General features: G+C 48.5%; 1 protein-coding gene and 1 long non-coding RNA gene across 6 annotated transcripts; one reads left to right on the top strand and one right to left on the bottom strand.

Annotated features, from left to right (window-relative positions):
- Positions 1-7855: 7855 nt before the first annotated feature.
- On the top strand, positions 7856-23145 carry Ube2i (ubiquitin-conjugating enzyme E2I). Of its 5 annotated transcripts, NM_001177609.1 has the most exons (8): positions 9741-10334; positions 10890-11117; positions 14176-14252; positions 14380-14463; positions 15042-15114; positions 18427-18536; positions 18810-18889; positions 21164-23144. In NM_001177609.1, the coding sequence occupies exons 3-8, from the start codon at positions 14187-14189 to the stop codon at positions 21225-21227; spliced, it is 477 nt and encodes a 158-aa protein (NP_001171080.1). In that variant the 5' UTR covers positions 9741-10334; positions 10890-11117; positions 14176-14186; the 3' UTR covers positions 21228-23144. The 5 variants fall into 5 exon arrangements, with proteins under 5 accessions (XP_006524112.1, NP_035795.1, NP_001171080.1 ...); XM_006524049.4 differs by lacking the exons at positions 9741-10334; positions 10890-11117 and adding an exon at positions 7856-9482 and having other exon boundaries at positions 21164-23145; NM_011665.4 differs by lacking the exons at positions 9741-10334; positions 10890-11117 and adding an exon at positions 9345-9493.
- Positions 8127-9531, bottom strand: Gm17801 (predicted gene, 17801). The gene has a single exon (NR_027452.1). It is a non-coding gene; the product is annotated as a predicted gene, 17801 (long non-coding RNA).

Raw genomic sequence — 23145 nt, 5'->3', positions numbered from 1 at the left:
TTCGATGATCCTTCAGAGCTGCAGTCCTGATCATCTGCCTTCAGCAACAGTCCATTTCAGCATAAGCAGTCTGTCCTTCAGCTTGTTTGTTGAGCTGTCTCTGGGGGTCTTCAGTTTCTGATAGAATCCTGAAGAAATGGATTCTAATAGCAGGGAAGTAACGCCTCAGCTGCGGGGTAGATGAATATGCCAACAAGAGTGAGTGCAAGCAGGCAAAAAGCAAAAGCTTCCTTCTTCCATGTCTTTTTATGTGGGCTGCCATCAGATGTGGCTCATATTTAGGGTGGCTCTTCCCACCTCGAATGCTCCAGGTTTAGGATGGTCTTTATAGTGGTTTGCATGAGAATGTCTTCCATAAACACATATATTTGAATGTCTTATCCCCATGGTTTTAGAAGGGTTAGGTGGTGTGGCCTTGTTGGCGCCAAGACCAAGGCCAGGCCAAGATTCTCTCTCTCTCTCTCTCTCTCTCTCTCTGCCTGTTGCCTGTGCATGAGGTTATAAGCTTCCAGATACTGTACGGAAGCCCCTAATTGGTTCCTTTTATAAGTTGCCTTGGTCATGGTGGGTTTTTGGGTTTTTTTTGTTTTTTTGTTTTTTGCTTATTATGTACGAGTGCTCTGTGTGCATGCATGCCTGCATACTAGAAGGGGACATCAGATCCCAGGGTAAATGGTTGTGAGCCACCATGTATTTGCTGGAAATTGAACTTAGAGCCTCTGGAAGAGCAGCCAGTGACCTTAACTACTGAGACATCTCTCCAGCCCCAGGTTCTCACAGTAACAGAACAATATCTTAGTCGTCCCAAATCCAGTCAAGATAAATCTCTCTCAGGCGAGCCCAGCTGCTTGGCTTTTAGGTAATTCTAAATCACGTTGACAACCAACCAAGGCTGGCTATTACAGAGAGAAAGGAAGGGCTACCTTCCTTGCTCGGCCGAGGCTGACAGACCCTGGAGTCAGTGGTATAGCTTCAGTGTGAGGAGGAAGCAAAAGACATCCAGATCTGGGCTAGAAAAGGTGTTGCTGTTGAGTTGTAGTTCTTCAGATGCTCTGGATGGTAACCTTGATCACCAGAGTGTCTCTGACCCACCAGCTCCTGAATGACACGGACTTTTATTATTTATGAAAGCTTAGGCACTATGACTTAGACTATTTCCCAACTAGCTCATATAACCTAATCAACCCGTTTATTTTAGTCCGTGTGTGCCTCGAGGCCTGCTACCTCTCACTCAGCCCTGGTATGTACGATTTCCTCCATGCCTGGCTGGCTGGCGAATCTCCCGCCTCTCAATTCTTCCTCAGAGTTCCTATCTCGACCGGAAGTCCCGCCTTTCCTCTCCTGCCCACCTACTGACACCAGATCTTTATTAAACCAATCAGAAGGCAAGGGGAGTGACTGTTTACAAACTGCTAAAGCGGGTGATGATCCAATACAGATAACAGTACCAAAGTCCAGCCTGTGCCCAGCTCTCTGCCAGTACAGCAACTGGCACTTAAATAATAGACACCCTTTACACGGTGCACAAAAAGGAAATCCCAACATCTCCCCCTTTTAGTCCAATAAAAGGATTTTCTCTAACAGCAATAAGCTATATACAATAAGAACAATTATGAGAGCGGGGCAGTGGTGGCGCACGCCTTTAATCCCAGCACTCGGGAGGCAGAGGCAGGCGGATTTCTGAGTTCAAGGCCAGCCTGGTCTATAGAGTGAGTTCCAGGACAACCAGGGCTATACAGAGAAATCTTGTCTCAAAGAATAAAAAAAAAAAAACAAAAAAACAAAACAAACGGAGCTAGAGAAAGTACCAAAGAAGCTAAAGGGATCTGCAACCCTATAGGTGGAACAACATTATGAACTAACCAGTACCCCGGAGCTCTTGACTCTAGCTGCATATGCATCAAAAGATGGCCTAGTCGGCCATCACTGGAAAGAGAGGCCCATTGGACACGCAAACTTTATATGCCCCAGTACAGGGGAACGCCAGGGCCATAAAAGGGGAGTGGGTGGGTAGGGGAGAGGGGGTGGGTGGCTATGGGGGACTTTTGGTATAGCATTGCAAATGTAAATGAGCGAAATACCTAATAAAAAATGGAAAAAAAAATCCAGGAAATTCATATAAGAGAAAGATATGATACCTGTTCTTCTAAAAAAAAAAAAACAAAACAAAACAAAACAAACAAAAAAAAAACCAATTATGAGAACTATCAGGTAAGAATTACGTTCCCATTGTCTAGTCCATCTGTATTGGTAGCCTTGGAGAAAGTACGCCACTCCCTATCCAACCCTGGCAAGCCCCGAGTTCAGAACCTAAATTGCTTCTTTTTGTTGTTGTTGTTGTTGTTGTTGTTATTTTCAGAGACAGGGTTTCTCTGTGCGGTCCTGGCTGTCCTGGAACTCACTCTGTAGAACAGGCTGGCCTCGGACTCAGAAATCCACCTGCCTCTGCCTCCCAAGTGCTGGGATTACAGGCATGTGCCACCACTGCCCCACCTCCTAAATTGCTTTTTATCATTTCTTATATTACAAACCAAAAAAAAAAAAATCTTTTTACACCTGAAAATATTTTCTTAAATCCTAATCAACTTCAGGTTAATTGTGAGACTCTAAGTAACTAGTCTTCAGCCCCATCAGAGACCTGAGAAAGAAAACATTGCCCAAGTACAGGAAATGCAGAGCAAGCAGCTTCCAAAACTGTAGAAATGATGGAGACCGCTGGCTGCTTGGACAGGAACCCAAGCTTGCTCTGTGATGGTGGGGCTGGGGCACCCATCTTCAGCCTACAGGCCCAGAATATCTGACAGATTTTTCTGAGAAGCAGGATTATGAAGGACTGGCCTACCCTGACTCTGCAAAGTTGGTCAATTGACTTCCTAGTGTCCTGCTTGCCCATGCTTTAGACAGCATGCTGTCAGCAGTTGAGGAAAGGGCATTTTCTTTGCCACACTTGTAACAAACTCCATATTGGAGCATACTTCAATGCCCATACTCTATTGAAGGAGTATGGGGGTGCTGCCAAGACCTGAAGTATCTCATTGTCATGAAAACCCTTTTGTTTTAAAGGGTTTAAAACATCTTAAATGCCATATTCTGTAGATCTCTGAAGTGTTTGAAGACCATTTATCTATCTAAAGTATGCCCGAATAGGCAAATATTGCTTGTTTCTAGCTTAACTTTGAAATCTACAGGGGGCTAAATAAAGCTTATTTTTGTAATTAATTAAATTGGTACCTAGTAAGACCACAATTTTGATTGACAAGTAACTTGTACTTCTTAATTATCATAAACAGTATGTAATAGTAGCTTTCAAAGACTAGAAATTTACAATACATTTTTAAATGAGTCACATAGGTATAATACCTAAGAGCAAAACCATATATACACTATATATATAGTAAAAAAAAACCTTAAATTTCTATCAATATACAAAATTCATACCAATGTAATATATTTGAAACGTGTAGTTGTTTTCTAGTCTAAAACTATATTCAATAATCTACCCTTGTAGCCTATCATTCCTACACCCCCTTCTTTTTTATTTTTATTCCCTCCCCCCTTTTCTCTCCAATACTAGAAAGGAGATAAAGATAGAGGGATGAAAAAGAAAGAGAGAAAGCGATCCCTAAATCTGACCTTCTATATTTTGTTTCCTCAGTGACCAAGACCATTGACAATTTGTGACTGTGGTGGTCTGAATATGCGTGGCCCACGGGAAGTAACACTATCAGGAGATGTGACCTTGTTGGAGGAAGTGCATCATTGTGGAGGTGGACTTTGAAGCTCCACCCAGTGTGGACGAGACCCTTCTACTGGCAGCCTACAGAAGAGTCAGTCTCTTCAGATCAAGATGTAGAACTCTCGGCTCCTCCAGCACCATGTCTGCCTGCATGTTGCCATGCTTCCTGACATGATGATAATGGATTCAACCTCTGAGAGTGTAAGCCAAGCCTCAATTAAACATTGTCCCCTATAAGAGTTGCATTGGTCCTGATGTTTCTTCACAGCAATGAAACTAAGACAGTGACCAAACCCCTAACCAATGACAAACATCCATCATCCATTGAATGGTCAAAAGCCATCCACCCCACCTCTTCGGAATGGGGACATCGTGTTCTTAAGATTGCTTTCTGCTGTTTGCAGACAACATCTCTTGGGGCCCTAAGAAAATTGGGAAATTGGCCTAGTCCTGGGAGAGCTAGCTGTATCATTTGTTGTCCAGGCTCTGTGTAATGGGAAAGTGCAAGGATAAACTGAAAGTGTAGGCTAGCACTTTGAAGTTGTCCTGAGTGCAAATCTTTTGAAAAAACAGCAACTAAAGCAATCTGTGGGGCTGGATCACCTAGGCTGCTTGTCTTGTCTTCTGTGGTGTCTGGTGCTTTTGCTCTGAAAACACATAAAAATTTAAAGGTAATATACACTTTTATATTAAGACGTGTAGGATGTGCAGTTTGCACAAATCAGATAAAGGTGATTCCCTGCTCTATGTTTGAGTAGGAAAGAATCAAACTTTATAAGTCCATTTGGACTGTATAACCAAACTGTAATATAAATAAACCCTCTGTCCTTGCCATATGAAAGGATAGCATGTAACAGTAAGTCCCGAGGACTCTGTAGCCAACAGGATTTGATAGCTATGCAGACATGCATGTCTCAGCCAATCTCTGAGCTGTTGCCATGAAGATGGATCAACATTAATGTCACCTATTTTGTTGGTCTTCTTCATTTCTTCCTTCCTGTCTGCAGCCAAGATTTCCAAGAGGGCTCCCAGGTCAAATCTTATCTTTATTAATTTTGAAGGAATCTACAGTTTTTCATTTTCTGTTGAAACAATGACATAGCCTCTCCCTCAACACAACACATTTCTGGGCTTCCACTCTGAAGTTAGCACATCCTTAACATATACAGCCCATTTTAATTAAGCAGTCCATATTTTTATACTAGTCTATGTTTGCCACGTGGCCCATTACCTCTTACGCAGCCCTGGTATGTCTGGTTTCCTCCATGTCTGGATGGCAAATCCCATGTCTGTCTGGATGGCAAATCCCATGTCTCCCAATTCTTTTCCAGTGTTTCTATCTCTCTGTACATTCCACCTTTTCTCTCCTGCCATTGAGTCTCAGCTATTGACAGTCGGATCTCAGAAGGTGAGGGAAGTGTAAGTTTAAAAAATACTATGGCAGGTGATCCAATTTAAAAAAAAAAAAAAAAAAAGACCAAAGTCCCCTAACCCTAACCGGCCTGCACTCAACTCTATGCCAGAACAATGATCAACATTTGAATAATTCAAAGATAACCTTTACACAATGCACAGAAAGATTATCCCAACAAACCCTTAACAGATAAATGTGACATGGAAACATAAGGGTTCTTTGGAAAGCCAGCTGTGTTGAGAGAATGCTTTGCTAAAGTAGACAAATGGAGGAACATTTGGCTGAAGTGGACATAGGTGAAAGGCTAAGGCAGACTCGTGAAGGAACGTTTAGCTGAAGTAGACACAGTGAAAGGATGTTCTGCTAAAGCAAGCACATGAAAGGACATGTGACAAAGGACTCTTCGCTGATGACATTCATGTGTTGGCCATCCTTACATTGGGTAATTGAGCTCCATTGGTCAGGACTCCATAGAGAGAAACACACCCAAAAAACCTCTGGTGGTTTTCTAGCATTTTCTTGCTGCTTCTGAGGACTCAGGCTGACTGACAAAGTGATGTCAGTTGAGACAGACTCGTATACTGAGTCAAGACACGTGGTGAGGGAAGACCCATGGAGGACATGTGATGTTTGAAGGGTATGAATAGGACTCAGTGGACAGTGGTGGAGGCTGAGCTAGTGTGCAGCACTTACTCTCATGTCTTCTTTGCTAATCTTTGCTTCTCTAAGAGAGTCACAGCCAAGAACTTCTTGTGCTGTTCCTTCTGACTCTGCTAGGTCGTGCAACTGCTGCTGCTACACCCCCAACTCTACCAAACTGGTCTGCTGGTGGATCTGTGAAGTGTTTGCGAGTGGATGGAGCTGCCACTGCTGGCCTGTGAACTGAACTGCTGATTTCCTGACAACACAGATAGAATTTCTCCAAAGACCCTTTCTAAACAGGTCCACATCCTGTATCCTTTCTATCCCTCCAGCTCTGGTGAGTGATGGGCTACAAGGGAGGTTAAAGCCTTTAAAAATAAGGTATTGAAAAAATTAAAGTTATATAAAAGCAAGTCTACAATACTCTACTGATGGCCTATGACTGTCTCAACTGATTAATTTTTAATGCGCAGGTTTCTTTTTAAAGCTGTATATGTTTGAGTGTATTGCCTGAATTCATGTGCTCCATGTGCATGACTAAGATTCAAAGAGGGCATCAGGTTCCCTGGATCTGGATGAACTGGTGTTACAGATGTTTGTGAGGCATCATGTGGGTGCTGGGAACTGAATCTGTGTCCTTTAGAACAACTGTTATTTACTGCTAAGTCATCTCTCCAGCCCTGATAACGTGTTTTGCTGAAACACAATATTTACGTTCACTTTTCTTGCCTGTGGAGTTTTTTTGTTTTGTTTTTCGTATCACATCCAAAAACTCATTGTTGAATACCTTGTTAAGCAGACTAGCTTTTATATCTAGCACAAGGAATCCAAATTCACACTTTTGCTTATAAATCTCTTATTGAAACCAGACCCTAGAGTAGCAACCCCTATTCACAACCTTGTGTGCAGAGCCAACCTCCCAGCAGAGCAGGAGATGACACTCAGGGAACACAGGGCCCTACTCCTACATTAGGTAGTACCCAATCCACTGGGAAAAGGATGGGTGTACACAACAGCCAAGGCCCTTCACTGAGGTTTGTTTACTGATTGTCCACCAACCTCTTACTGCACTTCAATCTTGGCTATTGGAGATTGGTTCAAATGCTTTGACTCAATCGGGAATCTGAGTGTTCAAATGCTAAAGGTTCTTGTCCCCAATCGGTTTTTGATCGATCAATAAAGATGCCAGAGGCCAGTGACTGGGCAAAGGGAGATGGAGCAGATCCTTAGAGTTTTGAGGGCTAGGACATGGCGGGTGGGTGGCGGGTAGTGGAAGAAATTGCCATGAAGCGGTGGGATACAGATGGACATAGGACTGCAGGAGATAAAGCCAACCAGCAATGTGAGATTTCTGTTAAATGGCCACTGACCACTTCCCCGATTGGCCCTGAGGTAGCAGAGGAAGGTTTAGGAGTACCCAGCCTTGGAGTAGCTAAGGCATTTTAAAGTTAACTGGCAAGCATGTGTGTGTGTGTGTGTGTGTGTGTGTGTGTGTGTGTGTCCTCCATTCACGAATCCAGATAGCTCCTAGGAGGGTGTGTGCATGCGAGCCAAAGCCATGGAGCACAAACTCACTGCTACACTTGGCTTCCCTTTACACCCAGAGAGATGGCCCCAGTCAAGACCCCTGTCCACTGAGAATGCGTATCTTGAAAAATATAAAGTTTCTAGGCTGATATAGCCTCCTACTCCAGTCCAACCCAGCCAACTCCACATTACCATTCCTGACATTCCCTCTAGCACAAGGGCCTTTGGGTCTTAACACGGCATCTGCCCGGATATGAGTTCTCTGTGCTGGTTGAACTCAGCACCCTGGACCAATGGGAAGTGTCTTCTGCATCTACTCAGCAAACAAAGTGGTGCTATGGTGTTGTGGATTTGGTTTATTGCTTATATTAATTGGGTTCCCAAATTACATGAGAATTCACACATCTGCATGCAAGGCACAGTGGGACCCTACCAATTGGCTCTAATTGGTAAATAAAGTTGCCAGGCTGCCAATGGCTGGGCAGGGAGACTGAGGTGGGACTTTAAATAAGAGTTTCTGGGCAAGGGAACCATGGGGAAAAGAGGGATTTTTAGAATCGCCATGCTGGGGAAGCAGGAGGATCAGTCTTGAGAGCTGTAGGAGAGAAAGCATACGGCCATGTAAGAGCTGAGGATGAGTGGCCCCAGGGGGCCCTCCCCAAATAGTGTCTGGGGTAGCAAAGATGGAATATAGATTTTAGTAAATGATAAATTCAGGAGTCTCAGAGGGTAGGTGTTAGCAATGTGGAAGGTTGGGAGGGGCCCAGCTGTTGGGCTGCTTAGGGCATATTAAAAATAAGGCTGCATGTGTGTGTCTTTTATTCAAGAATCCACATGGAGCCGGGGCAGTGGTGGCGCACGACTTTGATCCCAGCACTTGGGAGGCAGAGGCAGGCAGATTTCTGAGTTTGAGGCCAGTCTGGTCTACATTGAGTTCTAGAACAGCCAGAACTACACAGAGAAACCCTGTCTCAAAAAACCAAAAAAAACAAAACAAAACAAAAAAAAGAATCTACATGGGATAGTCATAAGAAGTGCTTGCCTGCTAGGGAGATTAGAGTGATTTGCATACTATCACTACACCATGGCGTTACATCATACACTCCTGCTCTAAACCTTCTGCAGTGCCCTGTGGACCACAGATCAATCCTTTCAATAACTACATACGACTTCCAGCTGCCTCTCCACGCAGTCTTTCCCTCAGTCTCATTCCTGCAGAAAATCCAATATCCGTGAGTCCAGACCAGGCTCAACTGTGACCCTAGCTGAAAAGTAGATTCCAAAGTGGATGTGGTACGATTTGTGCAATTTAGGGGTGGAATCACATAGAACAGGACTTCAAGGTCAGTTGGAGGCCAGGCAGGGATAATGCATAGGACCCTAAACTAAAAAAACAAAGTAAAAAGATTACTGGGCCACTCAGAGCCACCGGCCACAAAATGAGAGCCCCCAGACAATCTGCTGATAACTTTGGTCCCAGATGGTACAATTCACAGGCCAACATCCCTAAGTGCCCAGGAGCCACCAGACTTGGAAGCTGTTTTGCAGGCTGGGATGGATCCAAACCAGATCTGTTGGGGGTACAGATCTAGTGTGTCAGGAACTTGTATCTAAGCCGACCTTGTCTACAACTCAGCCCCAATGAGAGACCAAGGTCCCTCAGGATCTGGTGCTCACTGTGATCTTAACTCTTAAACAGTACGGCTACGAACAGGAGGAATTAACAGGGTGAGCTCCAGGGAATGTTGGACAATTGTGGGCAAGGGGCATGGGACCTTAGTTCCTGTTTTGGGGCACCCAACAACCTCAAAAGGTAAGAGGAGAACGAAGGAAGGAGAGAGTGGTGAGTAGATGGACGGAGATACTGACAGATGAACACTGGAGTCCCTGGCAGCAATTGGACCCATAGTCCAAATTCCCAGGAAGCCCTTGTTGGCTGCAACTGGCCCCGAAAGGCCTCCAGCACGTGCCAAAAAAAAAGGAGCAGGCGCCAGAATGGCCACCAGGGGGCCAGCCGACGGTTCTAAGTACCCGTCCCGTCGGTGAGTCGGTGAGGAAGCATCCGAGCTGGGTTGCAGAGGACTGGCCGAGGAAACTGGACTAGGCCACGGCGTGACAAAAGCGTGTCCAGCGGGGCCAGCAGAAGCCGCACAGGGGTTTCAGGTGGAACTAAGGTGTGGGGTGCGGCACAGGGAAGAGGCCTGGGGCGCGCGCGCGGGGGGGGGGGTCCGCGGGTGCTGCCCCTCCCCCACGGCGCAGGCCCATTCCCCTCCCCCACTAGGGGGCTAACTCGTAGGTTAGGGAGCATCCACATTTCTCTCCCCGTCGGTTTTGCTTGCGTTTGGCCCTTTGTATGAGGCTAGTTCATTGGATAGTTTCGAGGTTCACCCCGCCCAAGTTCCTGAGCTGGCCAATTGCAGAAAGTGTCACAGCGCGCTAAGTTCCGGGGATCGTCACCGTACTGCGACGATTCCCAGGATGTTTAGGCCTCAGTGATCTTTGCTCCCGGGACTCGGGCCTTGAGCCCAAGGATACCTCCAGAGCCTGTGCCCGGGAAGGTGCCCTCTGAGCATCCGGATGACCCTTGGGAATCTATGCTTCTTTTTCCTCACACGACTCTCTGATGTGTCCTCGAGTGGACGCGCTCATCCCGAAGAGGAGTTTGCAGACGCTCCCTCGAGCCTAGGACGCGGCCCCTTTAAGAGTGCGGCCGTTCAGGGCACCGCCTGCTTGGACAGGCGCCCTGGGCTCGGGCTCCTTAGGCGGTCGCGGGCAACGAGGGCGCGGCAGCCGCGTGCGGGCTGCGGGAAGCTCGTGTTTAAGTAGACGCGTAGGCCACCGGACGGGAGGGACGGTAAGCTGAGCAGGCGTGTGGCGGGCAGCCCAGCTCAGGCCCCGCCCCGCCCGCTGGGGTCCTGCGCTCCGTGCTGCGCGCGGCGGGCGCGGAGGGAAGTCCCGAGACAAAGGAGCGCCGCCGCCTCTGCCGCCGCGACGGTCCGGGCCGCGGTCGCCCAGGTGAGCCGCCACCGGCCTGCGCACGCACTCCCATCTTCGCCCGGACTCGCCGCCGTTCCCAGTGAGCTTCCGGGAGGCGCCGAGCGGAGCCACGGCGGCCTCCTCTCGCTCGCGGCCTCCGAGTCTCGGCCTTCGGGGCACTAGGGCCCAGCCGCTGTGCCACGGGAGAATACAGGGTTGGGAGCACGGCCCACTGCCCCCCTACTCTTGGCGAACTGAGTTCCGCCGACCCCGCAACAGATAATCTGAGCTTCCCAGTAGCTCCCAGACGCGTTCTGGGCGGTGCTGGGCTCCGTAGTTAGGCGAGTGAGAGTGCGGAAGGCCGTGAGTACTGGGCCGTGTCGGGGCCTGTAAGCACCCGGAGTCACATCAGAAGGCTTCGTTCGTTACCGAGACGCTAGGCTTGTAGCTTGGGTTTTTGTGGGGGAGTCTTGTGTATATTCTCTGCCCCACCTTCCTTTATTCTTAAGGAACTGTTGTTTTAGTGGATGAGTTAGTTACCTGCCTGCATAGCAGAAAACGGGCGTCGAAGGGGAGTTTGTTTTCTTTCTAAAGGTATTCAGGCTGTGAGTGATCGCAGTCCTGCCCTCCTCTGGCTGTCTCTGCCACTGGAAACTTAACAAACAGCGTGGTATACTTACTGAAGGATCCTTAGGGCCTACAGTGTGCATTCGAGTAAAAGAGGCCGCTTCGCCCTATCCAAGCCAGCCGTAGTGCCTGGTACCCATGTTCCCTCTGCCGAGGTGGGCGGAGATAAGCAACCTTGCACAGGCTCTCTGACCGGTAAGTAGCTCTGAAGTAGGTGGTGTCGCCAGACAAATACTGTACACTGTAGGAAGCCTGGAGTCATAAGACCCATCCCTGTATGTCCTTCCTGTCTCTAGTAGTGGGGAGGGGAATGGTTTTTTGGTTTGGTTTGGTTTAGTTTGGTCATTGCATCACAAAACTTTTAGCTCGTGAAGTGACTGTTTGCCTGGGAAGGCAAGTTGTGTTTAAGTGGCTTTTGGAGTGCTTGCGGGAGCAGCAGCACTGCCCCCCAAGTTTCTGCCTAGATCATTGCCAGGGTGCTCCTAGGGTTCCTTTTCCTCGACCGTGGGGCAAAAGGCCTTTAAGAGTTCTGATAAGAGCCACCTCTCACTTCTCCCTGTTTTTGAGACAGGATCTCTTGTAGCCAAGGCTAACCTTGAACTCTTGGTGATTCCCTGGTTCTGTCTCCTTAACACTGAGTGTCCAGGCAAGAGCAGTTGAGCTAGCTTCTCGGTTCTTCTCACTTAGGATAGCTGCAGTTGGATGCTAGGACAGAGTTCTCTGGGCACACAACTTTATCCTGAAGTCAGTTACAGCTGTCCCAACAGCTTTGTGTGGCCCGGTGTCCAGGCTTCTTTCTCCAGAGCACTGGCCCCGGGCTCCAGAGAGAAACCTGTTAGGAAACCCTGCCCAGACTTGCTTGCCATCTTCTGCCATCTGATTGGCTGGATGAGGATAGCTGCTTCAGTGGAAGATGCTAGAGAAAGAGATTGGGCAGGCCTGTGCGTTGAGAAGTTGAAAAGAGGGACACATTGGAAGTGAAGCCCTATGCTCCAGTCACTCTTAGATGAGCGCCACCTGGGTCGTAAATTGCCTAAGAGATGACTATTAGGGCAGGTTGGGGTTTTGTGGCAGAACCTTGGTGCTTGTTCCTAGACAGGCTCTACTCCTGTGCTAGGAAAAGACAGTTGGGTTTGGGCTGGACTCTCTGTTTTGGACTTGAGGTCTGTAAGAGAGGAGCCTTGCCTTTAATTTGTATACTTTGTGATTTGGTATTGGAGTTTGTGGAGCATAAGTACTGTCTGTTGTGATTTATAAAAAAAGGAATCGGGATGTTTGATAGAGCCAGGTATGCTTAGAAGGAATGCCAACATTGTCAAGGCTTGTCCTGGTGGCTTGTGCTTTTTTTTTTTTAATATATTTTATGTGCACTATTACCTGTATGTTTGTGTGTTCGAGGGCATCCAGGTCCCCTGGAACTGGAGTTTCAGGCAATCATAAGCTGGCATGTGGGTGCTGGGAGTTGAACCCATTGGAAGAGCATCTAGTACTCTTAATTTCGCCAGTCCCAGCTTGTGCTTCTAAAAGAGGTTCTTCATGTTGGCTTAGAGTGTACAGGATATTAAAAATGCTGATATGAAGTGTTTGTCTTACAATGACCTCACCCACTGAAGTATTTCCTGAACTCTGGGCTCTGGGGTGATGCTGTACCTCTGATGGCAGTCCCAGCCCCTCTCTACTTGGATTTGTACAGTCATCACAAGCAGTCTAGGTGCTGTGGTGCGTGACTGTCAAGGCCAGCTGTGGCCACATGGTGAGACTGTCTCCAAAAATAAAGGAAAGAAAGAAAGAAAAAGTGGTCTAGGAGCCAGATGTAGTGGCTCATGCCTGTAATCCCAATACCAGGAGCTAGCCAGGAGTTTTGGGCTAACCTGGGCTACAGTGTGAGACTCTGAACTTAAAACAAGTCATCTGTAACTTCAGTGCAGGACTCACCAGAATGCTTTGACCCAGTGGGTCTGTCTGTTCAGGTTCAGAACAACTGTGCTTACAGATGGAGGTGCATATCTGATCAGCCCACCTGTAGCCCAGGGATCCTAGCTGGGTCAGGAACACGCAGTAAATCCTAGGGTAGTCACAGCTTTGCAGATAAAATGGGCAGCCTGAGCTAAGTCTAAATAGCAAGAACTCATGGGAGGTCTGCTTGAAGCCTGGCAGAAGCTGTAGCAGGGATGTGCTCTGGCAAGAATCTTACTCTTGTCTAGAGGTGGTTGGAGGTTCCGCCTCAGAGTGAAGACTGAGCTGAAAACGAGAGACTAGGCTAGTGCTAGTCCAGCTGGGAGATTTTACCCACAAGCCTAATGGAAGCCTGAAGCTGGGGTCAAATATGGAACCTCTGAGAAGCAACTCAGTGTGAAATACCCATTGCTCTGCTAGATTCTTGTTCACAGGGGTCATGTTCTTGTGATCACACACCCCTAAATCCCTGTGCTCTGTGGGTTTGGGAGTCTCTTGAGTATTGTTTCATGTGATTTTATTTTTAAAGTAATATTAAAAAGGATGTGCAGATTAAAAAAAAAAAAAACTCAAGCAGGTGGTAGCCAGGTTGGCATCACAGTCAAAGCAGCAGGCTGTGGGCCTAGGTAGAGAGGTGTTCACCTAAGGGCCTTGTCAAGTGTGCCACCATGGTCTCTGGCAGAGGCTGCTGGCCTGACCTGGATCTTGCCCTCCTTCCCCTAGGGTCATAGGGCAGATCTCTGAACTATGAGCTGGTAAGCTATAGGCTGATAGCCTGGCCTCTTGGGGCAGTCTGCCTATGGAAGTTGACCACGCTCTGCCCTGTGGTATAGATTTTTCTCACTAGTACATCTAGTGATTGTCCTCCTTTCAGGCCTGATTCTAAGCTGGCCATACATCTTAGCCTCAGATAAGTGTGTGCAGTACCTGGGAGGTCCTGCCTGTCCTGAGGATTTGACTGTGGAGTGGGTGCCAAGTCTCTCCAGAGATGCTCAGTGCCTGCCAGGGAGGTGACAGCCTTTGTGCAGGCTCTTCTCACTGACCCTTCCAGCAGTTGAGTTTGTAAAGCACAAGAGAGACAGCGGTGGTGCTCTCCCTACACCCGGAGGCGTTCTGAGGGGCCGGTTGAGGGGTGTAATGCTACACTTGCTCCAAGGGCAGCTTGCCCAGCTGGACTCCAGCCTCATTTACCTGCTTCTTGGTAACAGCCCTCTGTGGCTGGGGTAGGAGGTAGGGGTGGCTTAGAGGAGGTCTGTGTGTGCTTTCCCTAACCCTCCCTGTGTGGATTCTGTTCCAGGGACTTTGAATATGTCGGGGATCGCCCTCAGCCGCCTTGCGCAGGAAAGGAAAGCCTGGAGGAAGGACCACCCTTTTGTAAGGAGCACTCTGTGTCTGCCGTAGGAGGGGCTTTCTGATGGGGTGGTGGTCTCAGCCTGTGGCCACTGGGGGACAGCTAGGCTTGTCGTCTGAGCTGCTTTGTTTTGTGACTGTTCTTTCTCAGGGCTTTGTAGCTGTCCCAACAAAGAACCCTGATGGCACAATGAACCTGATGAACTGGGAGTGCGCTATCCCTGGAAAGAAGGGGGTAAGGGTGACTGCTGGCTTTGCACCTACTAACTTAACAGATCTGAAGGAGCAGAACTACTAGAAGGGACCTAAGTTTGCATATTTGTGACCACAGCTAGCCTGCCAGGTCACAGCTCTCCCCTGGATAAGGAGTGGCCTGTGGTGGTAAGGAGGCTTGGACCTTGGCAAATCACTGGATCAGTGAACAGCCCGGGGTCAGGGGTAAAGAGCAGGTGAAGGTTGCTGGCTACAAAGCAGTAAGCCCCAATGGTGAGGTGCCCATGGAGAACCCAGGCCGTGTTTCTTTACACTCATGGGCCTGAGTGCAGCCGGTTGTCTGCCCTTGTCCAGCACATGTAAGAGGGATGGTCTCCTATAACTTCAGGCATTCACCAAACCCAGACCTCTAGGTCAGCTTAGTGTCTGAGCAAAAACATAGTTTGGGTTCATCTATACAAGGCTCAGTTGCAGAGTATGCAGTAATGGTGGTGTAGGGCAGTTAGAGAAGAAGCCCAAAGGACCCAGGTTTCAGGAAACTTCTCCTGGGCTTACCTTGGCAAGTGAGCCACTGGTCTAACCTTGGTTCCCTCCCCACAGACTCCATGGGAAGGAGGCTTGTTCAAGCTACGGATGCTTTTCAAAGATGACTATCCGTCCTCACCACCAAAATGTAAGTTGTGCAAAGAGCCTGCAGTCCACTTCCCAGCACTACCACCACCCTTTGGGAGCCATGTCTGTGAGTGCTTGGCCTAGTAGGCAGGTGCCAGTGCTGGGATAGTCGGTCCTGGTGAGTTGTCTTGGATGACAAGTCCCAGGGTAGATGCGCATGTAATTAGTGTGGTCTCTAATCCCAGCCTATTAGGATGTACCACACATGGCAGAGGGAGAGTTGTGTCAGGCTGAAGCTTCTGGGTGCTTTTGTGCCCACAGGAGAACTCGAGTCTGTAAGTTCCCATAGATTACGTGAGTGGTTAGCATATATCAGCTGAGTTCCATTCAGAGCACTAAAGGAGAGAGGAGACTCTTACTCATCCCCATCTGCTGTGTTCTGTGGGATGCTCATGGCCTTCAGACCATGGGGTCAGAAGAGAAGGCTGGACTGATCTCTGTTCAGCTCAGCAGAACTTGCTTGGGGGTACAGTGCCCACCACCACCATTCTGCCCAGGATAAGTAAGGCCAGGTCTGAGCTGGTTTATAAATAGATGTTACCTGATGCAGAGTTCCCCAGGAGTACTAAAACATAGTTTATTGGGAACCACTAGATGGAGTCTTGCCTGTTCTGTTTGGGATTTCCTTGTCTGCCTGAGTTCTTTTGTTAGTTTTTTCTTTTAAGGGGTATGTAGCTAGGATTGAGGTAGACAGAGTTGTTGGTCTCTTTCCTTTCGTGTGGTGCTGGAATCCTGAGCAAATACAATGAGACAAGTCTCTCAAAACTGGCTAGGAAAACCAAGAAGCATGCTTAGGAGGAAAAAGGTGAACGTGAAGAAATGGAGCATAGCCTGCAGACGTTTGGAACTGAGCTGTTGTAGTGGTACCAAATGCCATGGGAGAGAGGTCTTGTACTCGGTGTTGGCCTTGGGGATTGGCTATAATTGTGACCCTGGAGTTAAGTCAGTCTTAGAAGACACCAGCTAGGGATGCAACGGAGCAGAGTACACGTTTGTCAGGCTCTTCTGGGTTATCGAGAAGGAGACCTGAGGCAGCCAAGGGCTGGGCAGCAGAAGCTCTTGGCCCTTGCTGGGTTATGTGAAGGCTGTTTCTCTGGAAGATCTCTGCTGTCACCAGTAAAGCTGACCTGCCACTGTTCTGTAGAACTACCAGTAGAAATGCTCACACATGTTCACAAAGACAGGAACACCACGGAAGCCAGGTTGGTAAGAATCAGAAGTCAAAGAGTTGGTGCAGGTGTGTATTAGTAGCAGCCTGGGAAATAATTGAGATTAAAGGGAAGCAAGATGGAGCATCTAAACCCCCAGACAGCAAAATGGTGGGTTCCTTAATGTCTGATCCATGCAGCTCAAAGCAGCTTCTATTGCTGAGTGAGGCTAAAAACAGGGAGGGGCTCATGGGCCAGCTGAGATTCATGCAAGGTATGGCTGGTAGAAGTAAACATGGTTGGCAAGGAAGAGTAAACTTGTGTTTGCAAAGTACAAGTTAAAGGACACAAAGAAGAGCCCAGAATTGGAAAGATGCCTGCTGGAGCAGACTTGTGTTGAGAATCACTGATGAGTAAGGGACCCAGAGATAAGGTGAGCTTTAAAGCAGAAGTGTTGGCTCTGGGTTAGAATACTAGCTGCTCCTCTAGTGGACCAAGGTTGGATTCTAACATCCCATGACAGTTCCACTACAACTCCCGTCCTAGGGGATTTGACACCCTTTTCTGGCTTCCATGAGCGCTACACATACATGATCCACAAACATATATATCTACACATATTAAACATATATATCTACACATATTAAAAACAGGGAAAAAATTGGGGTTGGGGTGAAACAGGTTTTCCTGTGTAGCCTTGGCTGTCCTGGAAGTTCCTCCACATACCAGACTGGCCTCAAACTCAGAGATCTGCCTGCCTCTGCTTACCAGGTGCTGGGATCAGAGGTGTGTGCAATCACTCTTCAGTGGGTTTTAAAAAAAAAAAATTAAGGTGGCTGCCAGAAGTGCCTCTGTGGAGGCCTGGCCCAATTGTGAGACAGATGGGCTGGAGGAACTGATGAAATTAGTTTGGGGTCTTGACACCCAAACCCTCTCCATTTGCTTATCATTGTGCCCATGGCATAAGTCACTCTCAGGTCCTTCCTCACAGCTCTGCTTGGAGAGGCATGCAGTAACTCAGAGCCATTCTGTCTGCACAGAGCAGTTAGGGAGGTTTCTAGGATTCAGCCTTAATGCTGGTGTTGATGCTTTGTCTCATTCTTATTAACTTATTAGCATTTTGTGATGCTTGGGATTGAACCCAGGGCCTCACAGATGCTAGCTAGACAAGCGTTCCATCACTACACTCCCACCTTTCTTTTATTTAAAGCTCGAGGACAGTAAGGGTTTAACAAAATTGGGGGTGGGGGTGGCATCTTTCATCCCACCAGAGTTCAAGGCAGGTCAGCCAGGGCTGTATAGAGAAACCCACTTTTAAAAAACAAAAGAAAGAAAAGAAGGAACAAACATTCATTCCCTCCCCAGAGCAGCAGTAGTTGTAAGTCTCCATACGAGCCCCGATCCTCTGGAAGAACAGTTAGTGTTCCTAACCTCTAAGCCCTTTATCCAACCCCACCTCACCCCTGTTTTGTTGTTTGTTAAACAAGATATCACTAAGATGCCTAGGCTGGCCTTCCATTCATAATCTTCTTGCTTAGCCTACAGAGTAGTTGGTATAGGTGTGTAGTTGATGCTGCTGCTCAGCTCATTTGTTTGTAGTACTGGGAACTCAGCCAAAACCTGATGTATACCAGGGAAGTGTGCTGCCGCAGAGCTGCCCCCCGCCCCCCCAGACCCCTTCATTTACTAAAAAACAAGCTGCCTTTAGACTTGTACTTTTGGGGGTGTACAGGTTTGAAAATAAAGCGAAAGAAGGTTGCCTAGATCAAAGTGAGGCACCTTCTCAAGTATCAGCTATAGAATAGTACCTGAGTTTGGAGTAGATTTTTCTACTATTGTAGAGAAATGTGGTGTACTTGAAGCCTGTGTACACTGAAAAGGTCTTTGGGGCATGCATTCTAGCCTCTTTCCTCTTCCTATGAACATGAGAAGAGCATAGGCTTAGTCCCTCTGGCTCCTGACCATGGTGTCTTCTGGCTGCTTTGTCTAGGCTCAGCTCCTCAGGAAGGAAAGGCGTACTCTCCTCTTTCTGGACCCTCTGCTATTGAGTTTCTGAGTTTGTATCTTTTAAAAGAGCTCTAGTGTCAGGAAGACCGGTCAGGGCCAGCACAGGATGGGGACAGCATCTGCCTCCAAAAGTATTCCTTCCCCTCCCTGTCCTCCAGGTAAATTTGAGCCCCCACTGTTTCATCCAAACGTGTATCCTTCTGGCACAGTGTGCCTGTCCATCCTGGAGGAAGACAAGGACTGGAGGCCAGCTATCACCATCAAACAGGTATGGAGTAGCACCTGACTGCCCTCTTAGGGGTTTGTCCTGGTCACAGTAGCCAACAGTGTTTTTCACAAGCCCTCTCAATGTAAGCTGATTGGTTTGCTTTGGTTTTTGGAGACAGGGTTTCTCTGTGTAGCCCTGGCTGTCCTGGAACTCACTCTGTAGATCAGGCTGGCCTCGAACTCAGAAATCCGCCCGCCTCTGCCTCCCAAGTGCTGGGATTAAAGGCGTGCACCACCATGCCCGGCGAGCTGATTGTTTTTGTTTCTCTTACAGATCTTATTAGGAATACAAGAACTTCTAAATGAACCAAATATTCAAGACCCAGCTCAAGCAGAGGCCTACACAATTTACTGGTTAGTAGCAACTGCCAGCTGGCTAACCTTCCTTTCCTGGAAGTGCAGACTGGCTGCCTGTCAGGTTGGAGCTCTGGGATATGAGAGCTGAGAGGGAGTCCCGGGGAAGAGGCGCATACTCCCACTGGGTGGCAGCACCACAAGAGCCACCAAGGACACTGCATGTCTGACTGGTCAGGAACAGAGCCATGTGTACACGGAGCTTACTCTGAGCAAGGACAGGGCCCAGATGTGACTGTGGGCATAGAACAGGTGGTGTGGGCACTGATGGGCCATTTGGAGTGATCTGTGGTAGGTGTATAAAAGGTTGTGGCCCATTGCATAACACAGCCTCGCTGATAGAGTGCTCTTGGCTCTTTTTCTATCTACTGAAGGAGAATAACCTCCCATGATCAGTTAGGACTTGAATAACAGTTGAGCCAGTTCTGTAGGCAGCACGGAAAACACTTAAAATAGAGGTCCAACGAGTATGTGAGTGCACACACTCACGCTTCATCCTTGCTGACTGTGAGGATCCTGCTAATCTAGGCAAGGACTAAAGTTACTGTGGCTGGAATTCATTCCTAAGATTAGTGTTACTGCAGGGACCTTGACCCCACTGTTCTCCCTGTGTCTCAAGTACCAACCGCCTACTCACCCCAATGGAAATAGAGCAGAGGTCCTCTGAGCAGAGTCCCAGGCACCCCTGTCTTAGCCCATGGCTCTAGGGAGGTCTGTCAACCCACTAGAACTATGTGGGACAGGAAGGAGTGGGTGTGCACTGTATTGTCAGGGAAGGAATCAGAAGAAAATTGGGTGCATATCCAACCTTGATACTTGTGTGCTGCCTTCTCTGGTGGCCAGGGCAAGCCTGTCTAGCATCCCTGGGAATGTAGCTTACACCCATTGGTGCAATGTTGTGTACTGACTGCCTGTGCTCCAGGGTCTTTCAGGCCTGACCCTGTGTAAGATGCTGTGACAGGTCAGCTCCATCAGTGTTGTGTTGTGCTGCCTGCACCAGGCACAGGCACAAGGAGTATGCAGCTCATGAAGCGGTGTGCTTCTGCCAAGCCCTTGGAGCCCCTCATTGCGCTGGTGCTCAGCAGCACTCTGCCTTAGACCAAGCTCTGTTCACGGTTGGCCTTAAGGTGTGGTTCCCGGCTAGCTAACATGGCTCTGTTTTTCCAGCACTTAGTGCAGTCCTTGGTGCTGGGGTTTCTCTCCTGCATCATCTGGGTTTCTGTCAATAACATGTTTTGTGCCTGCTTTCACTGTGTATGTAGAAGCTCTTGCCCCTCCTTCCTGAGTGGCCTTGCTGTCATAGCCTTGTTTAGTGAATGGCAGTACTCTTGGTTGAGGGCTGAGCTGCTGTCATCATGGTAATGTCAGCCGCCTCCCAGGACTAGCATGAGCTTCTAAGTATTATGTCCTCCCTGTTTGGGTTCTGATACTGGGCCTTTCTGAGGTGACCTTGGTACAAGAACCTGCCACTCTGTCTGTAATCTCCGAGGCCAGGCAACTTGGGCTCAGGCTTGCTCTAGGGACACTTTGCGAGGTCACTGATGTGTTGCGACTCATGCTATGCCAGGACTATTGACTGTGACCCCTAAGGACTGCTGCTCTAAGGAGCCCAGCCTGGAAATGTCTTCTTGTTCTGTGGTCCTTAAGGTCACATTGTTCCCGTACATCACTTTTCTGTTCCCATTCACAGTGCAGGCTAGCCTAGGTCTGAAGTCTCAACAGTGAAAGCCCACAGATGCTCTTACCTGTCTTCAGAACTGAACAAAACCCAGTGCCAGTGAGCTGCTCTCCACCTGTCTAAGAGCAGGCTTCCTGAGTTTGCTAGGTGGACATACACACTTGTGTTCCCACCTGAGCTGAGAGGCCGTGGTAGAGTGAGTTCACCACTGACGTGGCTTCCCAGCAGTGGAGCCACAGACGGCACTTACTAGGCAGTAGTGGGAGTCTACTGGAGCACCATTGCACTCGAGCCTGGGCAGCAAAGCCCTGACTCTATCTAGCAAAAGGCTCAGCACAGCATGGGTAGTGACACTGCAAGAGGCCGAGGACACTCTGTCTCCCATGTGTTTGCCTATGTTCTGTTCCTGATGTTGAGGTGGACATAGAACCTTCCAGGGAGGTTGTCGCCCCTCCCCTGTCACAGGGCCACCTGGTATAACCAACCACTTTGCCTCCCTGCTCCTGGGCAGGCACTGGGTGGGTTCTCTCCATCTCAGCAAGCAGGTCATGTTGCCGCCCTATCTAACTCTCTTTTTTTCCTCTTGACCCCCTTAGCCAAAACAGAGTGGAATATGAGAAAAGGGTCCGAGCACAAGCGAAGAAGTTTGCCCCCTCATAAGCAGCGGCCCTGGGCTCCATGACGAGGAAGGGATTGGCTTGGCAAGAACTTGTTTACAACCTTTTGCAGATCTAAGTCGCTCCGTACAGTTACTAGTCGCCTGGGAGGGTTGAGCGGGCGCCATTTTCCATTTCCGCCACTGGCATATTCAGTCTTTTGTATTTTTGATTATTAAGTAAAACTTGCTTTTATTTTAATATTGATGTCAGTATTTCAACTGCTGTAAAGTGATAAACTTTTGTACTTGGTAAGCCCCTAGCAGCTAGTTTCTTTGCGTCGCGCTCGGATGCAGGCATGCTTCCCACTGTTCAGAGCTCTGGCTTCCATCTGGCTGTGTGACAGAACCACACTGTCCCTCCTTCCCTACCCTCGTCCTTCTCAGAAACCTGGGCTGTTGCTTATGAGCCTCAGATCCAAAGTTGGCCAGCATTTCCATCCTGCACCACTTCCTTTGTGTTTATATGGCGTTTCGTCTGTGTTGCTGTTTAGAGTAAATAAACTGTTTATATAAAGGTTTTTGTTGCATTATCATCATTAAAATGTGAGGAGGTATCTATCTCAGTACACCTGGCCCTCCTCACATGGCTGCAGTCCTTGCCAGGCACCAAGGCTGAGCCCCAGGACCAGCACCTAGGAGGTCTCAGCTTCTGCTAGGGATATGCCCAGGCCCCATGCAGCTCCATCTTCATCTGGTTCTTTGTAAATAGGACTGTGTACAGGGATGTGTTCTGTTCTCCCCACCTGGATCTTTGGGCCTTAAGGTACCAGGCAGCGTTGAGAGCCTCATGAAGTTGGAATCCGCATCCAGCCTTCGTAAACCCAGAAAGGTGAAAGACTGGCTGATCCAGACCAAGGCTGAGGCCAGGTGAGAGCCAAGGACAAACTGGCCTGCATTGATCTCCCTGCCTGTTAGCTGTACAGTGGGCCCTGCTGTGGCCTGAATGCTAGCTTCAGGCCTTTTGGTGCCCTGCCCTTGTACCTGGAAGAGGCAGCTCTGCCACCGGCCCGGGCAAACTCGGGTCCTCTAGAGCACCTGAGCACACAGCTCCTACACCTCCTGACCTGCATTCAACTCTGCCCTACGGCCCAGGAGACCAGCCTGCTGTGGCCTCGGCACAGGATGACCTCAGGTACTACTGTCCACATACTCCGCTTGCTGGAGCTGGGCTGGGTGAAGCTGCTCTTGGCAGTGGCCCACCTGGGCTGGGCTGGGTCTGTGATCTTAGGGCTTACAGAACACAGGGAGGTGCAGTGGACATAGGCGCAGTGATCAGTCTCCATCAGACTTGTTCCTGAGGCCCCTGGAAGACCCCTGACATGGGAACCAGGCACCAGTGGCTCAAGTTCAGGGACCAATCAAGGGGTGGCCAGGTCTGCAGCCAGGAGTCTTCACTCTGGAATTGGAGGGGCTTGTGCTCACACAGCTGGTGGCACCTGGATGGGCTGGGTTGCCAGTGCCTTGTGGGCACGTTTAGCCGCCAGTACAGTCGGGAGCCGAGCTTGGATGAACAGTTTGCAGCACAAGGCCTCACCTGGGGAGCTTAGGCTGGTGTGTGTGTGTAGCCTGCTCTCAGAATGTCTTATTTTGTAACAACTGACTACATTTAGTAATAGGTACACATGTATATGGTTAATATATGGAAATTCAATATATTTTATAGTTAAAGTATTCTAAAGTAACTGATGTTTCTAGCAAACTGTAGTGACCCCAGCTATGAAGTGTTCCTTTTGTACCACAGTCCTTGGATTACCAGAGATGTGAATCTTGTAACATAAGAATGTGGTCTGTGACCATCCTGTGTTAAGAGGGTGGGGTGGAGGGTATCCCAGCATGAAGCCTCATTGGTAAGGAATTGTGGGCAACAGATTAACCACTGTATCTACAAATGCTCTAATTAAAACATTTCCACAAACTGCA

The sequence above is a fragment of the Mus musculus genome, chromosome 17 (genome assembly GCF_000001635.26).
Source record: "Mus musculus strain C57BL/6J chromosome 17, GRCm38.p6 C57BL/6J".
In the NCBI taxonomy this organism is placed as follows: domain Eukaryota; kingdom Metazoa; phylum Chordata; class Mammalia; order Rodentia; family Muridae; genus Mus; species Mus musculus.
Note: the sequence above shows the minus strand (reverse complement) of the source record. Positions and strands in the feature narration are given on the sequence as shown.

What these genes read in the sequence shown, in the direction of transcription:
- Ube2i (XM_006524049.4), top strand. Translation starts at nt 14,187, where the DNA reads ATGTCGGGGATCGCCCTCAGCCGCCTTGCGCAGGAAAGGAAAGCCTGG. An exon ending in CTATCCCTGGAAAGAAGGGG is followed by an intron (nt 14,464 to 15,041) that starts GTAAGGGTGACT and finishes CCCTCCCCACAG; the next exon opens with ACTCCATGGGAAGGAGGCTT. An exon ending in CAGCTATCACCATCAAACAG is followed by an intron (nt 18,537 to 18,809) that starts GTATGGAGTAGC and finishes TTTCTCTTACAG; the next exon opens with ATCTTATTAGGAATACAAGA.